Source organism: Elgaria multicarinata, chromosome 4 (assembly GCF_023053635.1).
Source record: "Elgaria multicarinata webbii isolate HBS135686 ecotype San Diego chromosome 4, rElgMul1.1.pri, whole genome shotgun sequence".
NCBI classification, from domain to species: Eukaryota; Metazoa; Chordata; class Lepidosauria; order Squamata; family Anguidae; genus Elgaria; species Elgaria multicarinata.
Genome location: NC_086174.1, coordinates 69877202 through 69901347, shown reverse-complemented (window position 1 = coordinate 69901347; position 24146 = coordinate 69877202). Strand labels below are relative to the sequence as shown.

Below are 24146 nucleotides of genomic sequence, written 5' to 3'. Positions count from 1 at the left end.
ACACGCACACACATATACCATGGGGGTTAACACAATTTTCACATCACAATTTTTGCTGTTATGAATTGCATTGACCCTTTTAAAAGGATAGTGAGGGGGAGGAAAAGAGTGAATAACGCAGATAATTTTCCATGGTGTCATGCTACTGTGAGGTGATGTTATCTCTCTCTTTCCCCCCTCTCCCCCTGAGCTGAAAAGCCAGGGAATGATAGGCAATGCACTTTACAGAAATGTTCCTCATCCTGATCAAGTGGTGGTGGCTCTGCAGAGGCTACATGGAGGCCTTTTCCAAGTACCAGGCATGTCTCCTCTCCTCCCCACCCCCCTGCACTGAGTTAAGCATGAAAGTGCTGCAGAGACCACATGGAAGTATCTAATCCCTGGTATGCCAGCCCTGAGTGAAGCAAGGCTTGCCCTGTTCCCCTTTCCCAGCAAGGGGCAGGACAGTTGAGGGGACGTGGCGAAGGCCTTTCCTGGCAGCTGTTCACCTCCCTCTCCTGGCCTCAAATGGAGGGCTGAAAGCCTTTTCTGGATTGGTGTCTGGTGAAGCAGGTGGTCTCTTTTCTGTTTTCCTTTCTGTGCAGTGGCAGTGCCACAGAAGCCTTTCCACCCAGAGCTTGCTTGTAATGTGCTGGAAAAACTGTGTGTAAGTCTGGATTGCTTCAGCTCAGAATTGCACATTCAAAAAGACCTCTTGCAGGAACGCAGGCACACTGTGCCACTACAACAGCAGCCAGCCAATCACCACTTTCTCCCTGTCTGTTGGGGCTCCTTCCCCTACTCTACAGCTGGCTGGTGCTGACTTTGGATAGAGTGCGTTGATTTAGATTAAGGTGATTTGAATCACTGTTTTAAATCAGGTTTGCCACTGATAATTCTTCACATAGCTTTTAAATAATGGTGCAAATCTGATCACTAAAACATGTTAATTTACAAATCAATAGAGTATTTTACAACATCAAGTTGGGTATAGTTTGTGTAATTTTTTAGATACCTTGATTTTTGTTAATTTAGGGAATAGTACGTCATACAAATTTCCTTTGTCAACCTGCAGATAGAATTGAATAAAATTATTGACTTAGCCCACTGACCACAGCAAAAGGGGGGGATACATTTAAGAGTACACATAACACAAAATTTTGTATTTAGTTTTAGTAAAATAAGTTTAAAACACACATACAAGTAAAATAGAGGAAATATATATCAGAATGAATTCATACCCTCAAAATCAGAATCTTTACCAGTTAACTGAGATGGATTCCAAATAACTTTTTCTGAGGTAGGATGTAGTAAGAGTACATTAAGAATGGTAAAACTATGGCCATGGCTAGACGGGGCGATATCCTGGGGATCAGCCCGGGATCGTCCCTGTGCGTTCACATGATGCAAAGGGGATCCCGGGAGCAGGGAGGGATGATCTCTCCCTTGCCCCGGGATATCGCCATACCCTTTCTTCCCTGTTGTCTCGGGATAATTCCAAGACCGCAGGAAGTGTGGCTGGGCATCCCGGTTTGTCCTGGCTCCTCATGAGTAACTGTGAGGAGCCAGGCACGGGGCGCAGAGCTCCTCAAGAGCTCCGTGCCCATCAGGGGTGGGGAGTAAGAAAATATTTTCTTATTTTAAAAAGACCTATCTTTTGTGCAGGAGCGCTCATGCGCTCTTCGATGAAAACAAACAAACAAAATGGCGAACGTGACGTCCTCTTCCTCCCTGGATGTTGCCCACCGCATGTGGACTGAGGGGAACAATCTCGCAATCATATTGCAAGATCATCCCCCTCCACCCTCCTCGTTTAGCCATGGCCTAAGACACACACACACACACACACACACACACACACACACACACACACACACATTCTATAGTACTTTCTCTTTCCACTCAGCCCCACTTTTCCTTTCTATTGTAGTTACGACCTGCCTTTCCTATATTCCAAAATAAAATTTCCACAATTTATATCACTGAAATAGCTTCACTAGATCAATCAAGGGTCACAAAATACCCATTCAAGTTCTCCAGGATTCTTCATCAGGCAAGATGGTAAACAAAACCAAAAAATAAAGGATGGGAGGAAAAAACAGACAGATGTTCAAACTGTGAAGTCACAGAGATGGTTTCAAGTTGCTTGGAAAACAAAACAAGTGAACAATGGTTGATCCCCATGTTTGAAAACATGAAATCCAGCTATACCTCTAAAAGTTTCTTTCATTAGGAGAATACAGGTTTCTTGATGGTTGAAATCAGATATAGAAAACTAGCAGTTTTTATTTTAACCCTACCAGAAAGCAGCGATTTTATTTGTGTGAAGGCTTGCCCCCGGAAGCGCTGTATTATGGTCACACAACGACCTGGGCTGGGCACGAGTCGGCCGGGACTGGTGGGGTTGCCCAGGTGCGAATGGCCTCTTTTGGATACTACCTAATGATTAGTAGCTTCTGACCAAGCCAGGATATGAAACCATGACTTAAAGTTGGCTTCAGAATGCTGGCTTGTTTGGAAGCCATAGCCATAGTTCTCAGTTGGACATAATGGGAAGCTATGGTTATCCGTTCCTTCCTGGCTTGTTCGCCTACTTGCATGAAGTGGCAGCAAAGAGGCTGCATGCTGGTGCATGGAGTTTATAAATATCTTGCATTATTAAGCTAAGAGTTCATTGTCTGAACGCAGCCACAGAATCCCATTAGAGATAGTAAGGAAATGGTTAGGAAAATAGGAACATAAAATAATTGTTATGAGCTGGATCCAGACACAGTTCTTTTTTTAGAATAGACCTATTGAAATCAATGGGACTTAAGTTAGTCTCTAATATAACTAAATCTGACCAAGTGTGGATCCTATCTTATGAATAAGAACAACACTTATAAATTTATTGAAGAAAAATAACACATGAGAGAAATTGGATTCATTAGTAACTTAAAGGTTGAAACAATTGAATAGTGAAATGTAACTGCTAGGTTGAAAACAGCTTTGAAAAAGCACAGAAAACTAGGTAAATGAATATTCATGTGTGTTGAAAGGGCTGAACAACTGTTTGTTCTGTTCATTTTAGCTTTCACAACTGTTTATAAGTCAAAACTGTGATCTGTTTGGAATGCCACATTCAATTCGGAACAATTTGTTACTAAAAACATAGCTGAATGAAAGGTACTTGAGGGGAAGGCCGGTTACAGTAATGAAAATGTTGGGGTATTGCAGTATGATCCACAAGAGTGCATGTGATAGTTTTATTCAGTAATTCTTTTCCACACATACCACTGCACGTTGAACTGACAAATTGCTTTTTAAACTTGCTGAATTTAAAAGGGAGTTGAGAGTTAGGTGCAAGAATTGTTTGAAGAGAAACTGCAAGCAGTGCGCACAGAGTATTTTGAGTTCCTCTTTTAACAGTTTTCATGCCAAAACTCTAAACATGCAATAAGTGGACTTTCCTGGAAAGGAATGGATATTGTAGTTTACTGCTTCTCAGATGTGTGGTCTTAAGAGGATTTGTGTCACTTACTGTATAATGAGTAACATTAGCAATGAGATGCTATAAATACACTATACGTATTGCCAAGAAAAATCAGCCTAGTTTATTATTTTCTGAAATCAAACACACAAAAATCGGAAGAGTCTTTTCATCTGAAGTGCAGTTTATGACTCACTTACTGACTTGGAAGGCAAAATAGTAACACTGTAAAAGGTCTGAAAGAGAGGGCAATTAGAACATATGGGCCATAATCCAGTAGGGAGGAACCAAGCATGGAAATGGGTCCTTCCCATTGCCAAGTATGCTCTTGAAGAGTTTCACCATTATGTAGCTGGCATTGGAACTTTATGAGCAGGCTTTTTTTTTTTCTTTTTCATGGAATTGTGGCTGTAAAATATAGAGCCCAAAATTACACTGCACATTTTTTAAATAGAAGCATTTTTAGCGGATTTCATTTCGGATTGAATACGTTTTGAAAATGTATCAACCAAAGTGGCTTTTTAAATCCTTCATACAATATATTTAAAATATTATTTTTATTCCCCCCCCCCCCAATCCATAGGGCAACCCAATGGATCCAATGGTAATGAAAAGACCTCAGTTGTTTGCAGTGGGCAACAACCCTCACGCCCAGACACAGCCAAGCAGTCCATATCCAGGGCAGTCCTATGGACCTCCAGGACCACAGCGTTTTCCAATCGGAATGCAGGCCCGGACTCCAGGTTCCATGGGAGGAATGCAGTATCCACAGCAACAGGTTTGTGAAGAGATTTTGTGTACCATTCCCTTCTTCTGTTTCTGTTCTTGGCCTGCATTCACCTTAATTTAATAATGCCTAGACGACAAGAGGTGGATCAGAGTAAGGTATTCTTCTCGTAGGGTGGAGGTAAGAAGTTTTGCTTCCCTGATTTTATTTGCTTTGTCAGTGATCAACACACACATTTTAGGGAAGAGACATTTTGTTTATGAGAAATGTTCTCTTGTAGAGTCTTTTGTTTGTTATTTGGTTGTCATAAGGTTTCTGCTAGTAATAATTTCCTCATCTGCAGTAGTGCTGCAGGTTGAACCAAGCAGATTTACTGAAGTGGGAATTTATTGGTCAGTGTGATAAATATTTTTTTTGTAACAAAGCTGTTTGCTCTCATCAAAATAGTACCCTTTATAGAGAAACGTACACAGATACATGTGTATAATAAAGTGTAGTAAAGTGTATATATTTTCCCCTGTCAGAGGACATGTAGATTGCATGGATCTCTTCTTGTCTAGTTAGGTTTTCCTGTTGATGGGAACTTTTTCTTTGCCATATCTCAGAGGGTTAATTACTTACATGCTTGGCATACATTAGCAAGGATGCAGTCATTGTGTTTTGAATGGGTATAATAGATGAAGGCTACCTAGAGACTGTGCTGGCAAATCTCTGATCAGGCTTGTTATTGAAGCCTGTGCTCTGTTGCTACCACAAGGCTTTATTGATAATGAAGAGAAAACAGCATTTTGTCTCTACATGTGGCTAACTAGAATTAATTTTCTTTATTATTTGATGTTAAATCTAACAAAGATGGAAAATAATGATCTGCCAGGCAAGTATATTTGTTATGTTGGCATGGAATGTTCAACAAGTGGCTAATTAGCTTGTAACTATACATTCACAGTTTTGCTGAGGTACGGCGTTTCATCTTCTGAAAACATGGACCACATGTGTTGCATAAATATAAGCCTATATTATCATATACAGAAAGTTGCTTGTCATTATGGAGCACATTGGACCATTCACTATGGGGTTTAGGTTGCTAGATTACAGTATTGGACCTTGTCTCTTTAGAGATAGACAGTTTAGTTGAATGGAGGCATGTAACTTATTTTGGTGTAGCTTAATTGAGTTATTATAAATGACAGGTTTTAAAGACTGTTACCTGACTGTTAGAAGAAGAGAAGAGTCTTTAATGTTGATTTAATTAGAGTTACTATAATTAACCAAGCGTGTTCTTTATTTTTAAAGGAATTTTATTGTTTGTTATTTTAAAATTAGTGTTGCATTTTTTCACTTGTGAATCATAGGCTAATTGTAAAGTATCCATCAGAAGTCAGTGATCTGGCACAGTGATTGGCTGCTGGCCCTATCTGTCTTTTTGCAGCATTAATATATTTGGCTGAGAAATATTATGGTTATGACTACTAATACACTTTGGACAAGTAATAAGAAGATAATTACAACATTGAATTTTTATTGAATGGACATCAACACCTAGGAATGATTTCGCTTTGGATGGCCTCCAGAGCTTCATGTGTTTATTTGTGAACCTTTAATGATCTGAATCCAGTTCTTTTCATATTGCTTGTACATTATCGTCTTTTTTATTATAAAGGATTAAAATATGGGAATATGGGTTTGCCAATTAAATTGCTAGTATGGAAGGTTGTTTTGGCTAAGGCTGAGAAGTAAGCTGGATTGATTCTGGGATGGATTTTATCCTGCGATAAGACTATTAAATCAGAGAAGCCCTATTTATTGAGTAGAATATGTATTTATGGATGTGAGTATTGAAGAGGGGAAATGCCTGGGAAGTTTTTTGATGGTGTGTATCAGGTCATCTGTCAACCAGCCTGATCTGCACCTTCAGTGCTTCCTCTTCTCAGAGAGGCTACCCAGAGTGGGAAAGCCTCCCTTCCTGAGGAGAGATGGCTTTGCCTCTGTTCTCTCCCTGCTTCTCTCCCTGCCCATGTGAGTATACACATGCACCGTTTTCTTTTCTTTCCCCCCCCTTTTTCCCCCTTTCTATATTTATTTATTTTTATTTTATTACATTTATATACCGCCCCACAGCCGAAGCTCTCTGGGCGGTTCACAAAAGCTAAAAACAGTAAACATTAAATAAACAGTAAATATTATTCAATGAATTTGAGCCATCTCCCTGTGAAATCCAAATACACTGCTTTTCAATTTAGAATGATTGCTACAAAATGGTAATAGTAACTACCAAACCAAAAACGTTGGTTTACTATTTATTTATTTATTTATTACATTTTTATACCGCCCAATAGCCAAAGCTATATTCAAAATATAGCCCAGGGCAAAGATTTAAATAAACCAGATTTTAAGGAAGATTAAGGGAAGTATCCAATGCTGCCTGTGTGCCAGCAGGACCCACCATTGGTGCAACAGGAAGGTAGTGCTTCTTAAAACAACCAGAAATGAGTCAAAATGCTTGTTTCCAGAACAGAACAAGTCAGGAGAGCTATCAGAAGGGAGCTCCGCTGATTAGTCCTATTCTGGAAACAAGTGTTTTGGCTTGTTTCCAGGGTTTCTCTAGGGAGTGTAATCTCCTGTTGTGCTGGCATTGGGTTGTACTGGAACACGATACTCAGTAGAGGTGCAGTGGCAGCACTGGATATTGTCCTAAAGGTTTAATCAAACCAATTAGAATGTGTATGATCGTGCATGATATTCATGAAATGTGTACTTCTCCAGGTATATGGCATTTTTGAAATTTTATGATGCACTAATTTCTGATCCCTTCTTTCCTGTGCAGGCTGACAAGACCCAAAAGAGTTGTGTAGAAGAGGATAAGTAGTAGGTGCAACTTGAAAAGGTGCACCTACCCTAATTTCCTCACTTGGGTCCTAGTGACAGTGGTACACCATGTGTGGGAAGGCAGGTGTGCTTCACAGCTGTAAAGCTGATGGGCAGGTAGTTTAGAATAGAGATGTGGTAGGCTCAGTGGGTGGTTGCCTAGAAACCAATGGTGTTCATGTGCAAAATTGCAGCCATAGAAGTATTGTTAAAGATTTTTTTAAATGAAAGAATAACTTAATATTTTCAACTTTTTCCTGTTTGTATGATAGTGCTATATAAAATTCATTAAACTCTTTCTCACCATATGTGTGTTCACATGTGCACGTGCTCACAAAAGTGTGCAGGGCCAGTGTGTCTTGAATAAGGTCTGAAGGTGTGGGTCACATCATTCAGGGAGAAAGGCCTCTTTTTCTCCCTTAGCTCTTCATGCCCCGTAATAAAAATATGTTATCAGCCAAATGTGGCCAACTGAATCATGTGAAAGTACGGCCTGTACAATCCCTCTTGTATGTCCCATCACCAAGACTGATTAGATTGGTGGGTACATGAGACAGGGCCTTTTTTGCAGCAGCACCCCAACTCTGGAACTTCCTTATGGAGGTCAGCTTGGCTTCATCTTTACCAAATTGTGTATGGGCAGTAAAAATGGAACTGTTTCACCAGAACTTTGATGGATTTTAATGTTTCCCTTTTGCCTGTTTTAAAGAAGATTTCATTTTGCTATTATTTTTCTGTTGTGATTTGTTGATTTTATTGTATTGTATTGGTTTGAGTGCCCTAGTGCCCAGAAAAGTGACCTATAAATAGTTTTAATAATGGGAATAATAATAATAATAATAATAATAATAATATAAAAATAAGTAGTAGTAGTAAGGATGTACACTTTTCTCAAAAAGCCAGCAGCCCACCTTGCAACAAATCAATAAATAAATTTGAAAGAAATGACACTGTCAGGCAATTTGATTTCTACTCTTATTGAGTAGCTGGTGGTCTGCACACAGTAGACTTTATATACTTGATGTACGTATATGCAAGTTCTAACTGGGATACATAGTAAAAGTTGTTTCAGAACCGTTGCATAAAAACTCTTCATTGTTTTTCCTATGTATATACATTTATTATTTTAAATCGACAGATATATAGATAGTTTCCTTACTCAAATGGAATTCTTAAAGAAATCTTAATGTTGGGAAGGCAAAGATACTTCTATTTTATATTAAAATACTCTGTATGGTAAAGCAGTAAATTTTACTCTTCTGAGACTTTTGACTTGACCCTGTGATCTGCCATGTAAAAGTGTGTGGAGTTAAGTAAGTTTGCAGCGACTGTTTCCAGTAGTGAGGAATTGCCCCCTTGCCCCCTTGCAGTGCCTCTTTCCTCTTCCATGTCATACTCCGCCATAGCACAGTGCAGCAGATTTCCAGCCAGAAAACCCAGCACTATGCTATGGCAGCTGCTTCAATAATCCCTACTTCCTTCTGTCATTAAGACTAGGAAAATATTGAGGAAAAAACAGTGGCTGGGGAAAGAGAACCTTGCACTACCTCACTTGCTGCTTGGTCATCAGCCCTCCCTTTTTTGGCAATACCTAGGGCTCCACATAAATTTCATTCTGGATATCAGCTCGTCAATCACCTCTAATATATTCTACCATGGTATTAAAAGGTTTTTTAAAAGCTGCTGGCAACATTTGAAGAGAGAGAGTGTTTCTTTCAAAATGGCGCAAAGTTGTATCTTGTGTTGGGACACATTCAGAACACTCTTTCATAAGCTGGAGGGAAGGGTTTGCCACAAAGGCACATGCGACCCACCATTCCTCCCCTGTAACAACAACAACCTTCCTCTATCATGCAGCAGGTTTTTTGCCTCTGTGAAGAGAAAGTGATAGTTTTGGCCTTTAAAAGCCCTAAGGGTGCAATCCTATGCATTTTTAGAAAGAAAAAAGTTCTACAATCCCCTGAATTCCCTGGCTGGGGAATTCAGGGGGTTGTAGGACTTTTTTCTGTTTGGACATGCAATAGGATTGCACCCTAAATAGCTGGAGACCTGGGTATCTTAAATATTGCCTTTCTCTACCTGCCCTTCTCTAGGTGCCCTTGCCTTGTTTATTTAGACAGGTGGCTACCAGAGAGAGGGCCTTCGCAGTGGTGGCAGCCAAATTATGGAATTGTCTAGTGCTTAATTGCCAACTTTTAGGCACCTGGATTTTAATCTGGTATTTCTGAGGATTTTAATGGTATTTGTTCCCTGCTGTTTTGTGTCTTATTTCACTAGCTCCTGTTTTGTTGATTCTGTTGATTTTGTGATGCCTGTTGATGTTTTTATTGTGCTAAAAACAATGTTTGACTATTAAGCCTGGCCCATAGCAATAACACCACAACAGTGAGAGAAAAGATGGAGGGAGAAGCAGCTGTTATGCTGAAAAAACGCAGTGCAGTGCTATATTGACACACAATGGTCGGCCAAATGAGATGAGGAGAGGAACATTTCACCAATCCTGGAGATAATTCTTGCCCAATAATAAAGTAAAAGAATTGGTCAAAGGCTTCTTGGAGTATTCTAGTTCGTGTCACAGGCCATGGTCTTGCACTGGTGAAATAGAAAACCCTTGATGTTGCACTGCACAGTACAAGTACTGGAAGGCTCTATATACGGGACTGCAAACCACTATTTTGTCCATGTTAATAATATTGCACCCACAAAGCAGGACTGTTGCTTTTAAAAAAATTGCTAGGGTCCATATACGAAGCTGATCTCATGCTCCTGATGGCCATCTTATAATTTTATAAGTACTGGTAAAACAGCAAAGTTCTAGTTCTTTGCTAGAACTCTTGTGTATCAGTTTTATCTTATCAAATGTTAAAGAAATCCTAAACCACTTTAGGCTGTCCAATAAAGGTTTAGAACAGAGGATAAGGCCCTGTAACAGTACTGTTGTAATTAACATATGTAAGACCATTTTTAAGGGGGCCACCTTGAGGATTGGGTAAGAACTCCTTGAGTTGTAATGATTAACCCATTATACTATCAAGTTGCCCTGTGGCTTGCATAGAAGCTAGAATTCATTTGGTCTTATACATTCTTGGATGTAAGTAAGATCCTCTAAGTGGGGGTATGTTTGTATGCAGTTCGTACTGCTGGGAAATGTTTAGTGTTTTCCCCTTTCTGTCTGATGCTAAGCCTCATTGACTAAATTGAAAAAGGCTGCTCATAGCAGGATAAGGCTTTATGTTGTATTGTCTCTTTTAGAATTATCCCTTCCATTAAGTATAATTCACTCTATAGAGGGAGGTGAGCATAGATTACGGATAATCACAGAATCAAATTTGACACAAGAAAGAAACTTTATGGTAGCTTAGCTCTACATCTTAACTGTGGTCATCCGACAATGTTTACTGAAGAAAATCCCTAAAGTAGCACAATTGCATTATTATGGAAAATAGAAACATTACAATGATTTCTATCTTTAAAATGATGTAGAGAATTGTAGGTTAAACAGAACATGCTTGCTTCTTTGGAAGAGCAATGCTTTCCCCCCAGTTAGATGACACAAAGGCATTGGGACCTAACATTATTCCTGCATCTTCAAACTTATACATTTAATAATGATTTCGTTGTTCAGATTATCATGTTAAATATCTTTGTTCCAAAGCAGCTTCCCCCAGCATTGTGTCTTCCAGATGTTTTGGACTATAACTCCCACCAGCTCCCATGGCCAATGGTCAGGTACAGTGAGTGCAGTATAATCCAAAAAAAAAAAAATAGAAGACACCAGATTGGGGAAGAATGCTTGTATCTAAAGGTTGATGGTCCATTGAAAAATAAAAGCCATACAGTGTGGACTGACAATTGGGACACGTTTTACTACATCTGGCACCAAGATCGATGCCACTAGGAACTGCAGTTTCTAAACTAAGTACCTTTTTGTCTTCCTTCTTCTGCTTCCCAGAAATGAATTATATTGTCTCAGGAAGGGAGAAAGAAAGCAACAGGTGGGGTGGAGGTGAGAAAGAGTGAATTTTTCAACTCGTGTTGCAGATCTAGGCCAAGTAGTCAGCTATATAGATTCCCAAGTAGCAGTAAGTGATGTCATGATGGGGTGTAGTCCTCAAGAGTTCTTGTATTCAGAATGCTTGTAGAAGCATTTTCTCATTGGGTTTAAAATGGTTTGTCCACTGTGAGAGGCACTTCAGTTGTTATGATTTTCCTGTATACAGAATGCACTTGCTGACCTGGTTCAGATATAATGCTAGACCATGATTTAGTGCTGTGTGCACAAGCAGTAGCAAATCTTGGGCTCATTTACTCGCCTCTCCCTTCCCCTTCTGTGCTGCAGCTGCAAGGGAATCGGAAGCACTTAAATTTAACCAGAGTTTCTCATGATATTCATACTGGGGGAACTCTTTATTAGTTTAATCTATAGTTTTTATTTATCTGTCCTAAGGACATCAATCTTTTAATATTTTTTTCATAGATTTGATATTGTCTCTTCCTTCTAACTTTGTTTTTGCAACATTGCTCACTGATTTAAGGGTTAAATCATAAATAGGTGTCAGACTAGCTATTAAATATTTTGCAAGCTCAAACACATCATAATCCATATTAGAAAACAGTGAAGCAATGCTCTCTAGGGAAAAATGATATCTGAGATTTTTATGAGAAGGGAACAAATTGTATCCTTTTTCACTATATTTCACAGATCAGTCTTGTCAACTTCTATGTAAAATAGAATAAAGTAAAACAAAATATTGAGCATACCATACGTATGCCTTCTCAGGGTGGTTGTGTGCATCAGTTTGCAAATCAAATCCAAAGTTGCCTCTCAAGTTACATAACTGTTGATATGTCTGCTGCTGCTAAGCAGAGGGTTTTTTTGGGGGGGGTGTCTAAAATATCATATTAATAAAGAGCAAGATTTTTTTAAACAGGCTTATTGCCTGAATCAAGCAAATTCAAAATAATTTGGTAGTGTCACCGCACTTTTAAAGCCCAGCCCCTTCACAAAGCTGAAAACCTATTTACGATTTATAAAACAATACTCATGTTGGGGTATAACTTCATGTTGCAAAGCAAGCACAGGGGTCCCAACCTGATATTTGACCTTGTAACACTAAACACTAAAGTGCATAGATGGGAGGGGGCAACACTTTTTCAGGGAAGAATTGGAGAGCAACAGACACGTGCTTAACTCTTTCCCCACCTGTCAGTTCTCTTGTGCAAGTGTGCCAACCCAATTGCCAGTTTAGCCTGTTTTTTCCCAGCTGGGCTCCAATTCCAGAAATAAGCCCAGCTAGGGGGAAATTGCCTTGTGGAGGGAGGGGATATTTGCAGGCAACACTACTAATAAGGTAGTATGAGAAAGTCCAATAATAAATGAATAAACAACACAGTTTTAAGTGTTTGGGGAGTTTTAGTTGAGAAATAAGGTGAATAGATATAATATTATGCATGAGGAAGTTGAAAGAAAGACATTTTTCTTCCTCTCACAATATACATGGAACTCAAAATCATCCAAGGCAATTGTTTCATGACGGTCAAAATAAAGAACGTCTTCACAGAATGCTTAAATCACTGCCATGCAGTAATGTCCGCTAGCTTTGATGGCTTTACTGGGCTATCAGACAAATTCATAGAGGATATGTCTATCAGTACCTACAGTATTAGTCATGAAAGCTAAATGCTCCCATGTTCAGAGGCAGAATGCTGCAGAATACCAGCTGATGTGCAGCAAGAGTAGGAAAGAACTATTTCCGTCAAGCCTTGTTTGCGTGCTTCCCAGAGGCATCTGATGGGGTCCCAGAGGAATCTCATTGCTCACGGTAAGAATCAGGATGCTGCCTCTCTGTGACCCAGTAAAGCTTTACTTGCATTGTTAAATGGAATTAAGGAAATATCTGACACCAGTCTTAACCAGTGTTAACACTTACAAATATCTGAAAGTTTAAATTGGTTCCAGATCCTGGGTTATGGGGAACTCTGACAAGCATTGCTTAAGAGTCAGCACTACACCTGCAGCAGCTTTAAAGGGAAAAATACATTTGGAAAGATTTGGGAGGACGGGGAAACTTCTTTCCAAAGAAGGTGAGGGCGTTACTGGTCTTAATGGATACTTTTTGGAAGAGCAGAAGTTTGTCAGTATAAATCACATCCCTAGAGGCAGTAGTCAAAATCTTAAATTTAGGGGCTAGAAGAACTTTGCAAAAGCAATATTGGTGATACTGATACTGATTATGTAAGGTACGATCATTCACTTTCTCCTTGCTGATAAAAATGCAGGGGAGCACTTTCCTTTGACACAGGGTTTGCTGAAACATCACTGCTGTCTTTTTTGTAATACTCCTGTGGATGTTTTTGCACAAAGTGGTATGTGTCAGAGCTTGAAATATTCTTGCGCAGTTCCCTTTGAACAGGTAGTACAGGACAAGTTCTAGCACATAGTTACTTGACATGCGGCCGCCTACCACTGGGAAAGAATGTCTTGCTTACATATATCGAAGTTGATCTGTTAAGAAGTTTGCCAGTCATTTTACAGTTTACATACTGGGCTGTAAATAATTACTGAGCTTCCATTTTGAATCATTGCTTTTGTTCTCACAATAAAGCAAGGTAGTAGCAGTGGGAAATATTGAGGATGCTAGAACAATTTATGATTAGCTGGGGGATATTTTTACAGTGAATCTCAGGTAAATCTACATGTGGTTATTATGCACTAGCTTCTGTCTTGGACTGTGTTGTGTTCAACTCTGTCTTTTATTTGGTAATGTACAAAACAAAAAAATTGGAAAGTTACTAAATATCTAATGCCCATGTGAATGGCTGAGCTCTAGAGAATTCATACAAGAATTAAATCTTTATCTTCCACTTTGGAATACATATTGTGACATACATTTTAATATTGTTGGATAACTGTATAAAAATTCCAATCCTCTTCCCCACACTGACTCAGAGTCAATGCCCACTAGTAACCATTCTCACTCACAACGTAACTATGTCTTAAATGGGAATACTTTAAGATGGTGAATGACTTTGAAGTAGGAGGCCAGATTGTACCAAGAGAAATGGCTCCTCCACATCATTGGCCACATCCCTAACTTTGCATACTGCTTGGGGACTGTGAGTTTGTTTGTTTGTTTATTTATTTATTTATTTATTTATTACATTTTTATACCGCTCAATAGCCGAAGCTCTCTGGGCGGTTCACAAAAATTAAAACCATGAAGAGCATAAAAACAACCAACAAATTTAAAACACAAATACAAAATACAATATAAAAAGCACAACCAGAATAAAACCACAACAGCAAAAATTAATATAGGTTAAAATATGAGATTAAAACAGCAAAGTTTAAATTTAAGTTAAATTAGGTGGTTTTTTTTAATAATTTTATTTTTCTACAATACTTAAACATACACATTACATCCTCTCATAAAGAAACAACAACAACATGCTACATAATATTGAAACGTTGAATACATAATATCTTATCTAAATACATAATCAAAATTAACATAGAAGTGCACCCCCCACCTCGGGATCTCATTCCTGATTCCAGAATCTCATACTTTCTTCTGCTGGTGGTTTCCCACTTCCTTTAGAAAACACAAATATTAGGAACTGTTTCCAAATTCCTTCAAAATCATTTGATTTAGCTATACCTCTACTCCATTTAATATTACTTGTCAATTTATCATTAATAGCTATATCCCATACTTCTTTATACCATTCTTCAATAGAATATTCCCCTTGAATCTTCCAGTTCCTAGCTACAATCAATCTTGCTGCAGTCAGCAAATTCGTTATCAATTCCTTGATTTCCTTTTTACATTTAAAATCTTCAAATAGTGACAGTAATGCAACTTTTGGTGTTCGTTCTATCTTCATTTCCACAATTTCTTCAATCTCCAAAAACACCATCTTCCAAAAATTTTGCACATAGTTACATTCCCACCACATATGTAAATACGTTCCTTTACCCCCACATCCTCTCCAACAGTTTGCTGACTGCTGATTATTTATCTTATTCAATCTAACCGGAGTTAGGTACCACCTCCATATAATTTTAAAATAATTCTCTTTTATTCTTACTGACATATTTCTCAACGCTCTTTGTTTCCATAGTCCCTCCCAGCCCTGTTGTCCTATTTGTACATTCAAATCTGTCTCCCAAACCATTTTGCCTGAATTATCCATCAACCCTTTCTCCACCAATATTCTATATATTTCACTCATCAACCCTTTTAACACTGTTCTTTTCTCCCTATCATTTTCTTTCTTAACTATTAATTCCTCAACTTCGTCAATTCTCTACAATCTCCGTTATCTCTTACCCACTTTTTAGTCCACTGTTCTAATTGCCAATAATTTAACCAAGTTAATTTTTTATCTTTAAGGACCTCTTCCATATCCTCTCTTGTATTCATTCCTCTTAACCATTCCCTTAATTTCATTTTATTTTTTTCTATTAAAACTTTACTTAATCTACTCTTTAATTCCTCCGGGAAATTCTTTAACATTATTACCAGTGACAAAGGGGAGCTGCTCGGAAGTTAAATTAGGTGTTAAAATACTGAGAAAATAAAAAGATCTTCAGCTGGCAATGGAAAGAAAACAATGTAGGTGCCAAGCGAACCTCTCTGGGGAGCTCATTCCACAGCTGGGGTGCCACAGCAGAGAAAGCCCTCCTCCTAGTAGCCACCTGCCTCACTTCCTTTGGCAGGGGCTCGCGGAGAAGGACCCCCGAGGATGACCTTAGGGTCCAGGCAGGTACATATGGGAGGAGGCGTTACTTCAGATAACCTGGCCCCAAGCCGTTTAGGGCTTTGAATGTTAATATGCAAACAGACTCAGTTGGGAGTTTCCCCATCTGGGCTGCAGAGCCTCTTTGGATGCAGGCTCATGCAAAGCCAGTGAAGGGACTCAGCTGGTGTTGGGAGGAGCCACTTGTGGTGTTACACCCCACAAGTCAGTTCCTTAATGTATGTCTAGGATTTGTAACTCTATTGTGTTTAGAATGTTGATCTGAGTGGGTGGAGATTGAATATCTTAGGAGAGGGGAGGAGGATATATAAGGGAATGACTGAGGAGATAGGAGGGTTTTTTAAAGTACTTTGGTTAGAGGGAGAATTAGAGGGTCAGGGTAAAAAGGGTTGTCTTTTGAGTGTAGTGTGCAGATAGTCAGTTGGTGTATATTAAACAATCCTGATAATAAAGAAAGTTCAAGAGTGAAGGTGTGAGAGAAAAGAAAGTGTGTATGAGAAGAGAGAAAGGATTGGATGAGAGGTTTTAACAAGGGTTTGAAAAGTTTTATTATGAAACAAAGTTTGTGAACATTGAAATAATTTTTTTCCAGTTTGTTTTACTACCACAAAAATCCCACATGTCTCCTTGGCATTTATCATCTGCAGTTATATACATATAGCACCCGTTCTGACATTAATTCACCATTAGCACATATAATTCACAGCACATTATTTTATTTCTGAAATTATTCATGTTTAACCCCTTTTAACACATAGTTTGTAGAAAGGTGGTGTTTGTCCCTCACCTCAGGCTCATAAAGTGGTGGTGCTTAGTTTGAGCAGGGAGTGTCCGCGGACAGGCCTGTTGTAAAGAGCCTGTGTCATGGCACACTGCTCAGTCAGGAAGATTCTCCTTCACACAATGGGGACAGTGAGAGGCACATGAAGGAGTGTGCTGAGAGGAGCCATGTCAACAGCCACCCATTGAACAGGCTGTGGTGCAGTTTTGGACTACAACTCCCATAATCTCTTATTCTTGGCCATCTTGGCTGGGACTTATGGGAGTTGCTTACTCCTGCAGTAGTTAGTACAGGTTGGTGTTGACTCTCCAGTAAAGCCAGTACTAGAAGCCTTGAGCATTGCTGCTGCATTTCCAAAATGCAATGAAAATAAAAACTGCCTCTGACAACTTCCTTCAATATGTTTCCCAATTTCACTGTGATTTCAAGTAAAAAGGAGAGTTATTCCCTGGTTAAAAGGTAGAGCTGCCAGTCAAAAAGCTACATTCCCTCCCTCTCTCCCCACCATGGCATTTTCCTTATATGGAGAGCTTGGGGAAAATATATCAGTGTTTGGAGCGAGGCTGTCTCTATGTCCCTCTGAATTGCTCACAAAACTTCGACAGGACCCAGGTTTATTTAGGAGTGATTTGGAGGACATTTGCTTCACTTGAGATGAATCCCGAATCTGTCCAAATTTGCACAATTTGGTTTGGGATTTGCAATTCATCTGAATCAGATACATACCTCTACTAAATAATCTAAACTGGCCCTACTCAGATCACATTCTGACTCTGGGATTGTACCTGGGAAGGGAAGAAATTTAGAAAAAGCATTGAGCTCAACTGTTCCTCTGCTGCCTCTCCCGCTGCACTCATTCCAGTGAGGAGTGAACAATAGACTGGAACATCTCACATAGTTTGGGATATATATTTTTTTTAAAAAAATCCAGTTAGTGTATTCACTTGATCTTGTGTAAAGATGGTGGTTGCAGGAGAGCAAGCAGGGAATGGTCTGGTTCCTGAACTCTTGGGTGTGGAGAGATTGGTTGAATAGGGCCTGTGTTGTACAGTTTTATTTTTCTAAGTGAACATTTGTTTACTCATCCTACTTAGTTGAGAGATGATAAATATCCCGAATGAAGAAACTGAGCTTGCATGCAAGCTTCTTGTTACTATTATACACTTTTCATTCACCATTCCCAAACACTGTCTTAAACCTACCCTCATGACATTGTGGGCAATGTTGTTTATGTTGTGCAATTTTGCAGGAAGGTAGCAAGCATTTCTGAAAATGGTAGTTTTCCATTTGCCCACCATGTTGTAAAAATCTGAAGATAAAAAATGTGTGGTGGATAGCTCCAGTATACATAAATAAACTGAAATACAACTTTTTTTATCCTAACCACATGAGCCAGTATAGAGAAGAAGAAGCTTACTTCCATCCCAGACACAGATAACTTAAATCTTTCAGTGAAAGCCTAATAGATAAAGGATGTGAATGTATATCTGCTAAGAACAAGGGGACTGGTGCTATTTATTTCCATGGGGTGTGAATTCTACCACAGGAGAGCATTTGATATCACTAATATAACCTGGTAAGTTTATATAAATACTGAACTTATGTAAAACTGCTGAAATTGCTGCTGAACCAAAAGAAAAGGCCTCATTCTGCAAGTCCTTAATGCCCTCCACCCATCCCTACCCCCCATTCCTATGATCTCTCAGGACTTGTGTGACGTGGGTAAAAATGTTTGCATTGTTTAAAGTGGTAACTACTTCTTTAAAGGAGGCAATCCGCAGCACAGTCCACATTTCTTGTTCCTCTTTTAACAAGCACTTTGCCAAAAGAGAATGAAGAAAGTGGGTCACGCTACAGATTGTCTTCATTATGAAGTTGTTATTTGAAATAGGTGCTCCACAGTATGAACTGCATCCCTTCACCTCTGTTGGCAAATTCTTGGCCACGGGAAGGGGATGGATGCTGATCACATGATTCACATCTTTAAAGTTATTTTTGAGAGGGATAGCTTGGTATTTTCACCAAGAACCAAACCACTTTAAAATTGAGTGTGGCACTAACAGAAAACTATTTAGTGTAGTTTTAAAAATAGATAATTCAAAGCTATATAAGTGTTATTGATAAAGGAGAGAGGCTGCCTATAGCACTGCATTGAATAATGCCATGTATGCACCAGGATAGATAAATCATTATACTAAATAAGATAAAGATAGGGACAGGTTTGTAAATAGTCACTTGTGTGATCGCCTATGGTGAGTGAGAATCACCTCCAACTCATCAAAGAGGTAAGCTTAACAAAAGTTTTTTTTTTAAGTGCACAAATTACTTAGAAAGATTATGCATGTGCATGTGAACTAGTAAAAAGTCTTGTGGGCTAGTTAGTTCTGTGGATGCATTTGCATGACTGGATGCAAATAAATCTCCCCAAAATTCAACCGTAATTGTGGATGTATTTGGATGTCCTGTCCTGTCCTGTAGTATAAACATATTCGTTTCTCACTGTGTAGAGCCCAAGGTTGTATTTCTATAAGTGGGAGTCTGATGATAGATTCCCTTGCAGTTTTTTATATGGTAGTGTCTGCCGTATAAAGAAAGAAAAAAGGTTAAATAAAAAATATCACTAGGCATGTCCAAATCATTTGGTGCCCTAAATGTACATCTTTGGATCCCAGCCGTAGCGATTGCTCCCTCATTACAAAACAGGAGATTCTTTACCATGGTTCAAGCTATAAGAAAAAGTACAATAGCAACAACATGGCCAGAATGATCAATGGAACACTGTCAGTTATGTAGAAGTTTTCAAGGGAAAGGCAGGCTGCATTGGACAGGATTGAAGGGGGCTTTGGGGAAATGGGGTTTATTATTGTTGTGCAAGCCTGGCTATGTGTTTGATATGCTGGCAGGGGATCAGAAGCACAGAGGGCTTTAGAATATGATTCAGCATAGAACCCCTGTGCCTTTTTTAATCTGCTTCTAGACTTCACTATGTGTCCGCAATCTGTTGTAATTGAATATCGCTCCACTGTTAAAGTAATCAGTTGTTATCACACACCCTACTCTGTGCTAAAATAATAATTTTTCAGTAATCAACACACACATACACCGATATTGCCAGATCATCAGAATTAGTGGTCTGCCTTGAGAACTGAATATTTGGCACATGAAGCTGCCTTATACTGAGTCAGACCATTGGTTCATCTAACCCAGCATTGTCTGCTCTGACTGGCATTGGCCCTTCAGTATCTTGGTCAAAGATCTTTTCCAGTTCTTGAGATCACTTCCAAATACTTGAGATTACTTTAACTGGTGATAACAGGGATTGAAACTAAGTTCACAAATAGCATGCGTTGTACTACTGCGCTTATGTCAACCCCCACCCCCAGGGTTCAATTATGATTTGCTATCCTTTTCCACCACCAGGATATGGTGGCCGATCCAATCTCCTTACAACTTCACAAATAGAAAATGAAGCCTATGTGAGAATTCTTGTTATATTTCTGGGTCTGCCAGTGATAACATTGGTGCAGCTGTGTTACCTCAGTGTGACCTAGAAATAACCCAGCGTAGCTGGAGTTCATTCAAGTAAGTGGAGATGACCTGCTAGGGAGCATTGTTTACATGCCACTTCTTCCAATAATTATGTCAAGTTACAACCCAAGTCATCTGGCCGGGTCACGATGGATACTTCTTTGATATCATCCTAAACTCTAGTGAGACTGAGAAGATTTTTGTCTCTTAGAGAAAGTAGGTTCTGATGTTCATTTGTATCCTTTACACATTCTTTTATGAAAGGAAAGGTTTGTGCTTACCAAAACTATTAATCAAATTGTATTTATAAAAAGTTCCTCAAACTGATTGGGTTTTTATTCACTGTACTTTAGTGGTGTGAGTGTCTGTGTGAAAAGTACTCAGTACACTGTAGGAATGGGTAAATATTCTGAGTGTAGGGGAAAAAAATTAATGGGGAAAACATATCAAAAGATTTTTAAGATTGAGAACTTTTGGGAGAAAAAGAAATACTAACCTTGTAAAAACTGTCCACATCCTAAACACATCCACTTTGAGTTGTCCCATTAATTTCAGTGGAATATAATTTCATGAAAACATGGTTTGGATTGTAAGGGTTTTTTTCTTTTTGATTTTCTTGCTGCCTATCTCCTTCCTTTTCTGCCTACTAACCAGAGTAATTTCTTTTAACAGTTTTTTGATTAGCAGCTTACTTTCCAAGGGTGACCACAAGAAACATGTTAAAAATGACTTGTGCAGTACATTTAATTATAACAATTACTTTGGCTCTATTAATAGCCAGTGACTTGCATTATGTGTTATTAATGCCCAGGAGCCATGTTATGGTAAACTCCGCTTATTATTTCAGATATTCTCTGCTTTCTCCCGACAGTTACGATCTTACACTATTATATTTAAGTAGTTAGGGGGAAACTATATTAAAACAACAACAACCCTAAAACCCATTTAGTGAAGGTTTATGTACCATTTTATGTTTGTTTACGATTTCTTTAAAACTCTATTAAAGTGAACCCCAAATTGAAGAAAACCAGATGAAATGACCAGTTGCAATTTGCCTGATCTGTAATCCAGATATGTGGGTTCTATTTCCCGCATTCCTTATTTAAAAGACCACCTCTTCCATGTGTATCTACTTGAATCTTAACATTTTCAGAAGCCATGCTCTAAGTGTCCCTGACAAATGAAGTGAGGCAGATAACCCCTAGAAAGAAGGCATTTCTGTGTCATCCCAGCCTTCCTGGAAAGGTTCACCTGGCACCAACTTTATAGTCTTTTCAGGGCCAGGTAAACACCTTTTTATTCATCCTGGCTTTAAAAATAATGTATGTCTCATTGTCTTGGCTGGCCTCTTAGTTTAAAATTTGTGTTTTAATAGTGTTTCAGTTTTTATATTTGTTATTTATATAATAATGCAGTATTTGTTTTGTTAGCCACCAAAAGACTTGTGTTATGGGCAAGAATATAAATATAATAAATAAATAAATAAATAAATAAATAAATAAAACTTGGTTTAGATTTTTCACCTATTAGCATCCTAACCCCCAGTTTTAGCTTGCTGGAGGGGATTAGAATTTGGTAGATGTGTCCTCTGCCACTGGGGTAGGTGGGGTGGCTCTGGTCTGACAGAGGCCTCTACTACACTTGCAGAGAGCTCCATTGGTTTAGGCAGGGCCAGCCCTCCCATTAGGCAAAGTGAGGCAACTGCCTCAGGCGGCAGATGCTGGAGGGGGCAGCAGTGGCAGAACTCCAAGTCATTCCTCCTGAGCCCCCCGGAGCAGGTGAGGTGGAGGATGCAATCCCATTGCTGGAATTAAATTAAATGGCGAGTCGAGTTGACTTTGGGATGTGGAATGGCAGGGCACTGTCTTGTCCTTTGTCTCAGGCATCAAAACATCTTGGGTGTAGTATATAGCTGTTCGTATCCCTGCAGGCAGTAGCCTATGGAGGACCCAGAAAGGGTAGGGTGGAGACAGTAGTGATGGAAGGCCCTAAATGTGTTCTGGAGGGTAGAGTGGCAACAGCCTTGGATCTGTAAGATCCAAAACTCCTGAGGGCCTCCAGGATCAGGCCATCACCAGTGGCAGCCTGGAACTGGGATTTTATCTCCTGTTATAAGCAACAACGGCTAGAACGCAGGTGGAGGAAAACTCGTGCTGGGTCTGATCGAACACGGGTTAGAGCTCACTATCGAGCCTACTCTGTGGCGGTGAGGGTGGCAAAGAGACAGTTCTTTTCCACCAGCATTGCATCTTCTCAGTGTCGTCCGGCGGAGCTTCTCAGTGTTGTCGCGGCCTGTTACACTCTGGGCCAGGGCGTGAGATTGTTGAACCCTCGGTAGCACGCTGTGACAAGTTTGCACGGCACTTTGAAGATAAAGTCGCTCAGATTCGTCATGAATTGGACACCACACTTAATGCAGCTCCACTAGTAGAGGCGTTCAGAGCGCCGTCCGGCTCAGTTTTATTGGATGAGTTTCAGTTATTGAAGCCCGAGGAGGTGGACAAGGTGCTTGGCCAAGTCCGGTCGACCACCTGTGTGCTTGCCCCTTGCCCCTTGTGGCTCATTACATCAAATAAGGAGGGGATCGCAGGCTGGGTCCAGGAGGTTGTAAATGCCTCCTTGGGAGAGGGAGTGGTGCCGGCCTCTTTAAAAGAGGCGGTAATTAGACCACTCCTGAAGAAGCCTAACCTGGACCCGGAGGATGTTAATAACTACAGGCCGGTGACTAATATCCCTTTCCTGGGCAAGGTGCTTGAGCGGGTGGTTGCAGGACAACTCCAGGCACTCTTGAATGAAACGGATTATCTAGATCCATTTCAATCGGGTTTCAGGCCTGGTTTTGGAACAGAAACTGCCTTGGTCACCCTGTGGGATGACCTCTGTCGGGAGAGAGACAGGGGGAGTGCGACCCTGTTGGTTCTCCTGGACCTTTCAGCGGCCTTCAATACCATCGACCATGGTATCCTTCTGGATAGGTTGTCTGAGCTGGGAGTTGGAGGTACTGCGTTGCAGTGGTTCCGCTCCTACTTGGATGGCCGATTCCAGAAGGTGGTGCTGGGGGATTATTGTTCTGTGCCATGGCTCCTAAGCCATGGGGTTCCACAGGGCTCTATCCTATCCCCTATGCTGCTTAACATATACATGAAGCCGCTGGGGGAGGTTATCTGGAGATGTGGACTGAGGTGTCATCAATATGCGGATGATACCCAGCTCTACCTTTCCTTTTCATCAAACCCAGGTGAGGCTGACTGTTTTGAACCAGTGCCTGGGCACGGTAATGGACTGGATGAGGGCTAACAAACTCAATCTAGACAAGACGGAGGTACTGTTAGCGGGTGGTTCAACTGTCCGGCGAGGTGATGTTTGCCCTGTCCTGGACAGGGTTGCACTCTCCCTAAAGGATCGGGTCTGTAGTTTGGGGGTGCTCTTGGATCCAGAACTGTCACTTGAGGCACAGGTGAACTCAGTGGCAAAGAGCACCTTTTATCAGCTTAGGTTGATATACCAGCTGCGCCCTTATCTGGACAGAGATAGCCTAGCTACAGTTATCCATGCTCTGATAACCTCTCGCTTGGATTACTGCAATGCGTTATAGGTGGGTCTGCCTTTGAAAATGGTCCGGAAGCTTCAGCTGGTACAAAATAGGGCAGCCCGTTTACTAACAGGGACTGGCCGGCGAGATCACATTACGCCAGTCCTTTTCCAGCTTCATTGGCTGCCAGTCCAGGTCCGGGCCCAATTCAAAGTGCTGGTATTGACATTTAAAGCCCTAAACGGTTTGGGGCCAGGTTATTTGAAGGAACGCCTCCTCCCATATGTACCTGCCCGGACCTTAAGATCATCTACAAGAGCCCTTCTCCGTGAGCCCCTGCCAAAGGAAGTGAGGCAGGCGGCTACTAGTAGGAGGACTTTCTCCGCTGTGGCACCCCGGTTGTGGAATGAGCTCCCCAGAGTGGTCTGCCTGGCGCCTACACTGTACTGCTTTCGTCGCCAGCTGAAGACCTTTTTATTCTCTCAGTATTTTAACACTTAATTTT

General features: G+C 40.2%; 1 protein-coding gene across 5 annotated transcripts in view; it reads left to right on the top strand.

Annotated features, from left to right (window-relative positions):
• ARID1B (AT-rich interaction domain 1B) overlaps positions 1–24146 on the top strand; it is a 433853-nt gene that overhangs the window by 34312 nt on the left and 375395 nt on the right. For all 5 annotated transcript variants that reach the window (XM_063124513.1, XM_063124512.1, XM_063124510.1 and 2 more), the window contains exon 2: positions 4032–4226. In XM_063124513.1, the coding sequence (XP_062980583.1) occupies positions 4032–4226 (195 nt within the window). The remainder of the gene's footprint in view (positions 1–4031; positions 4227–24146) is intronic.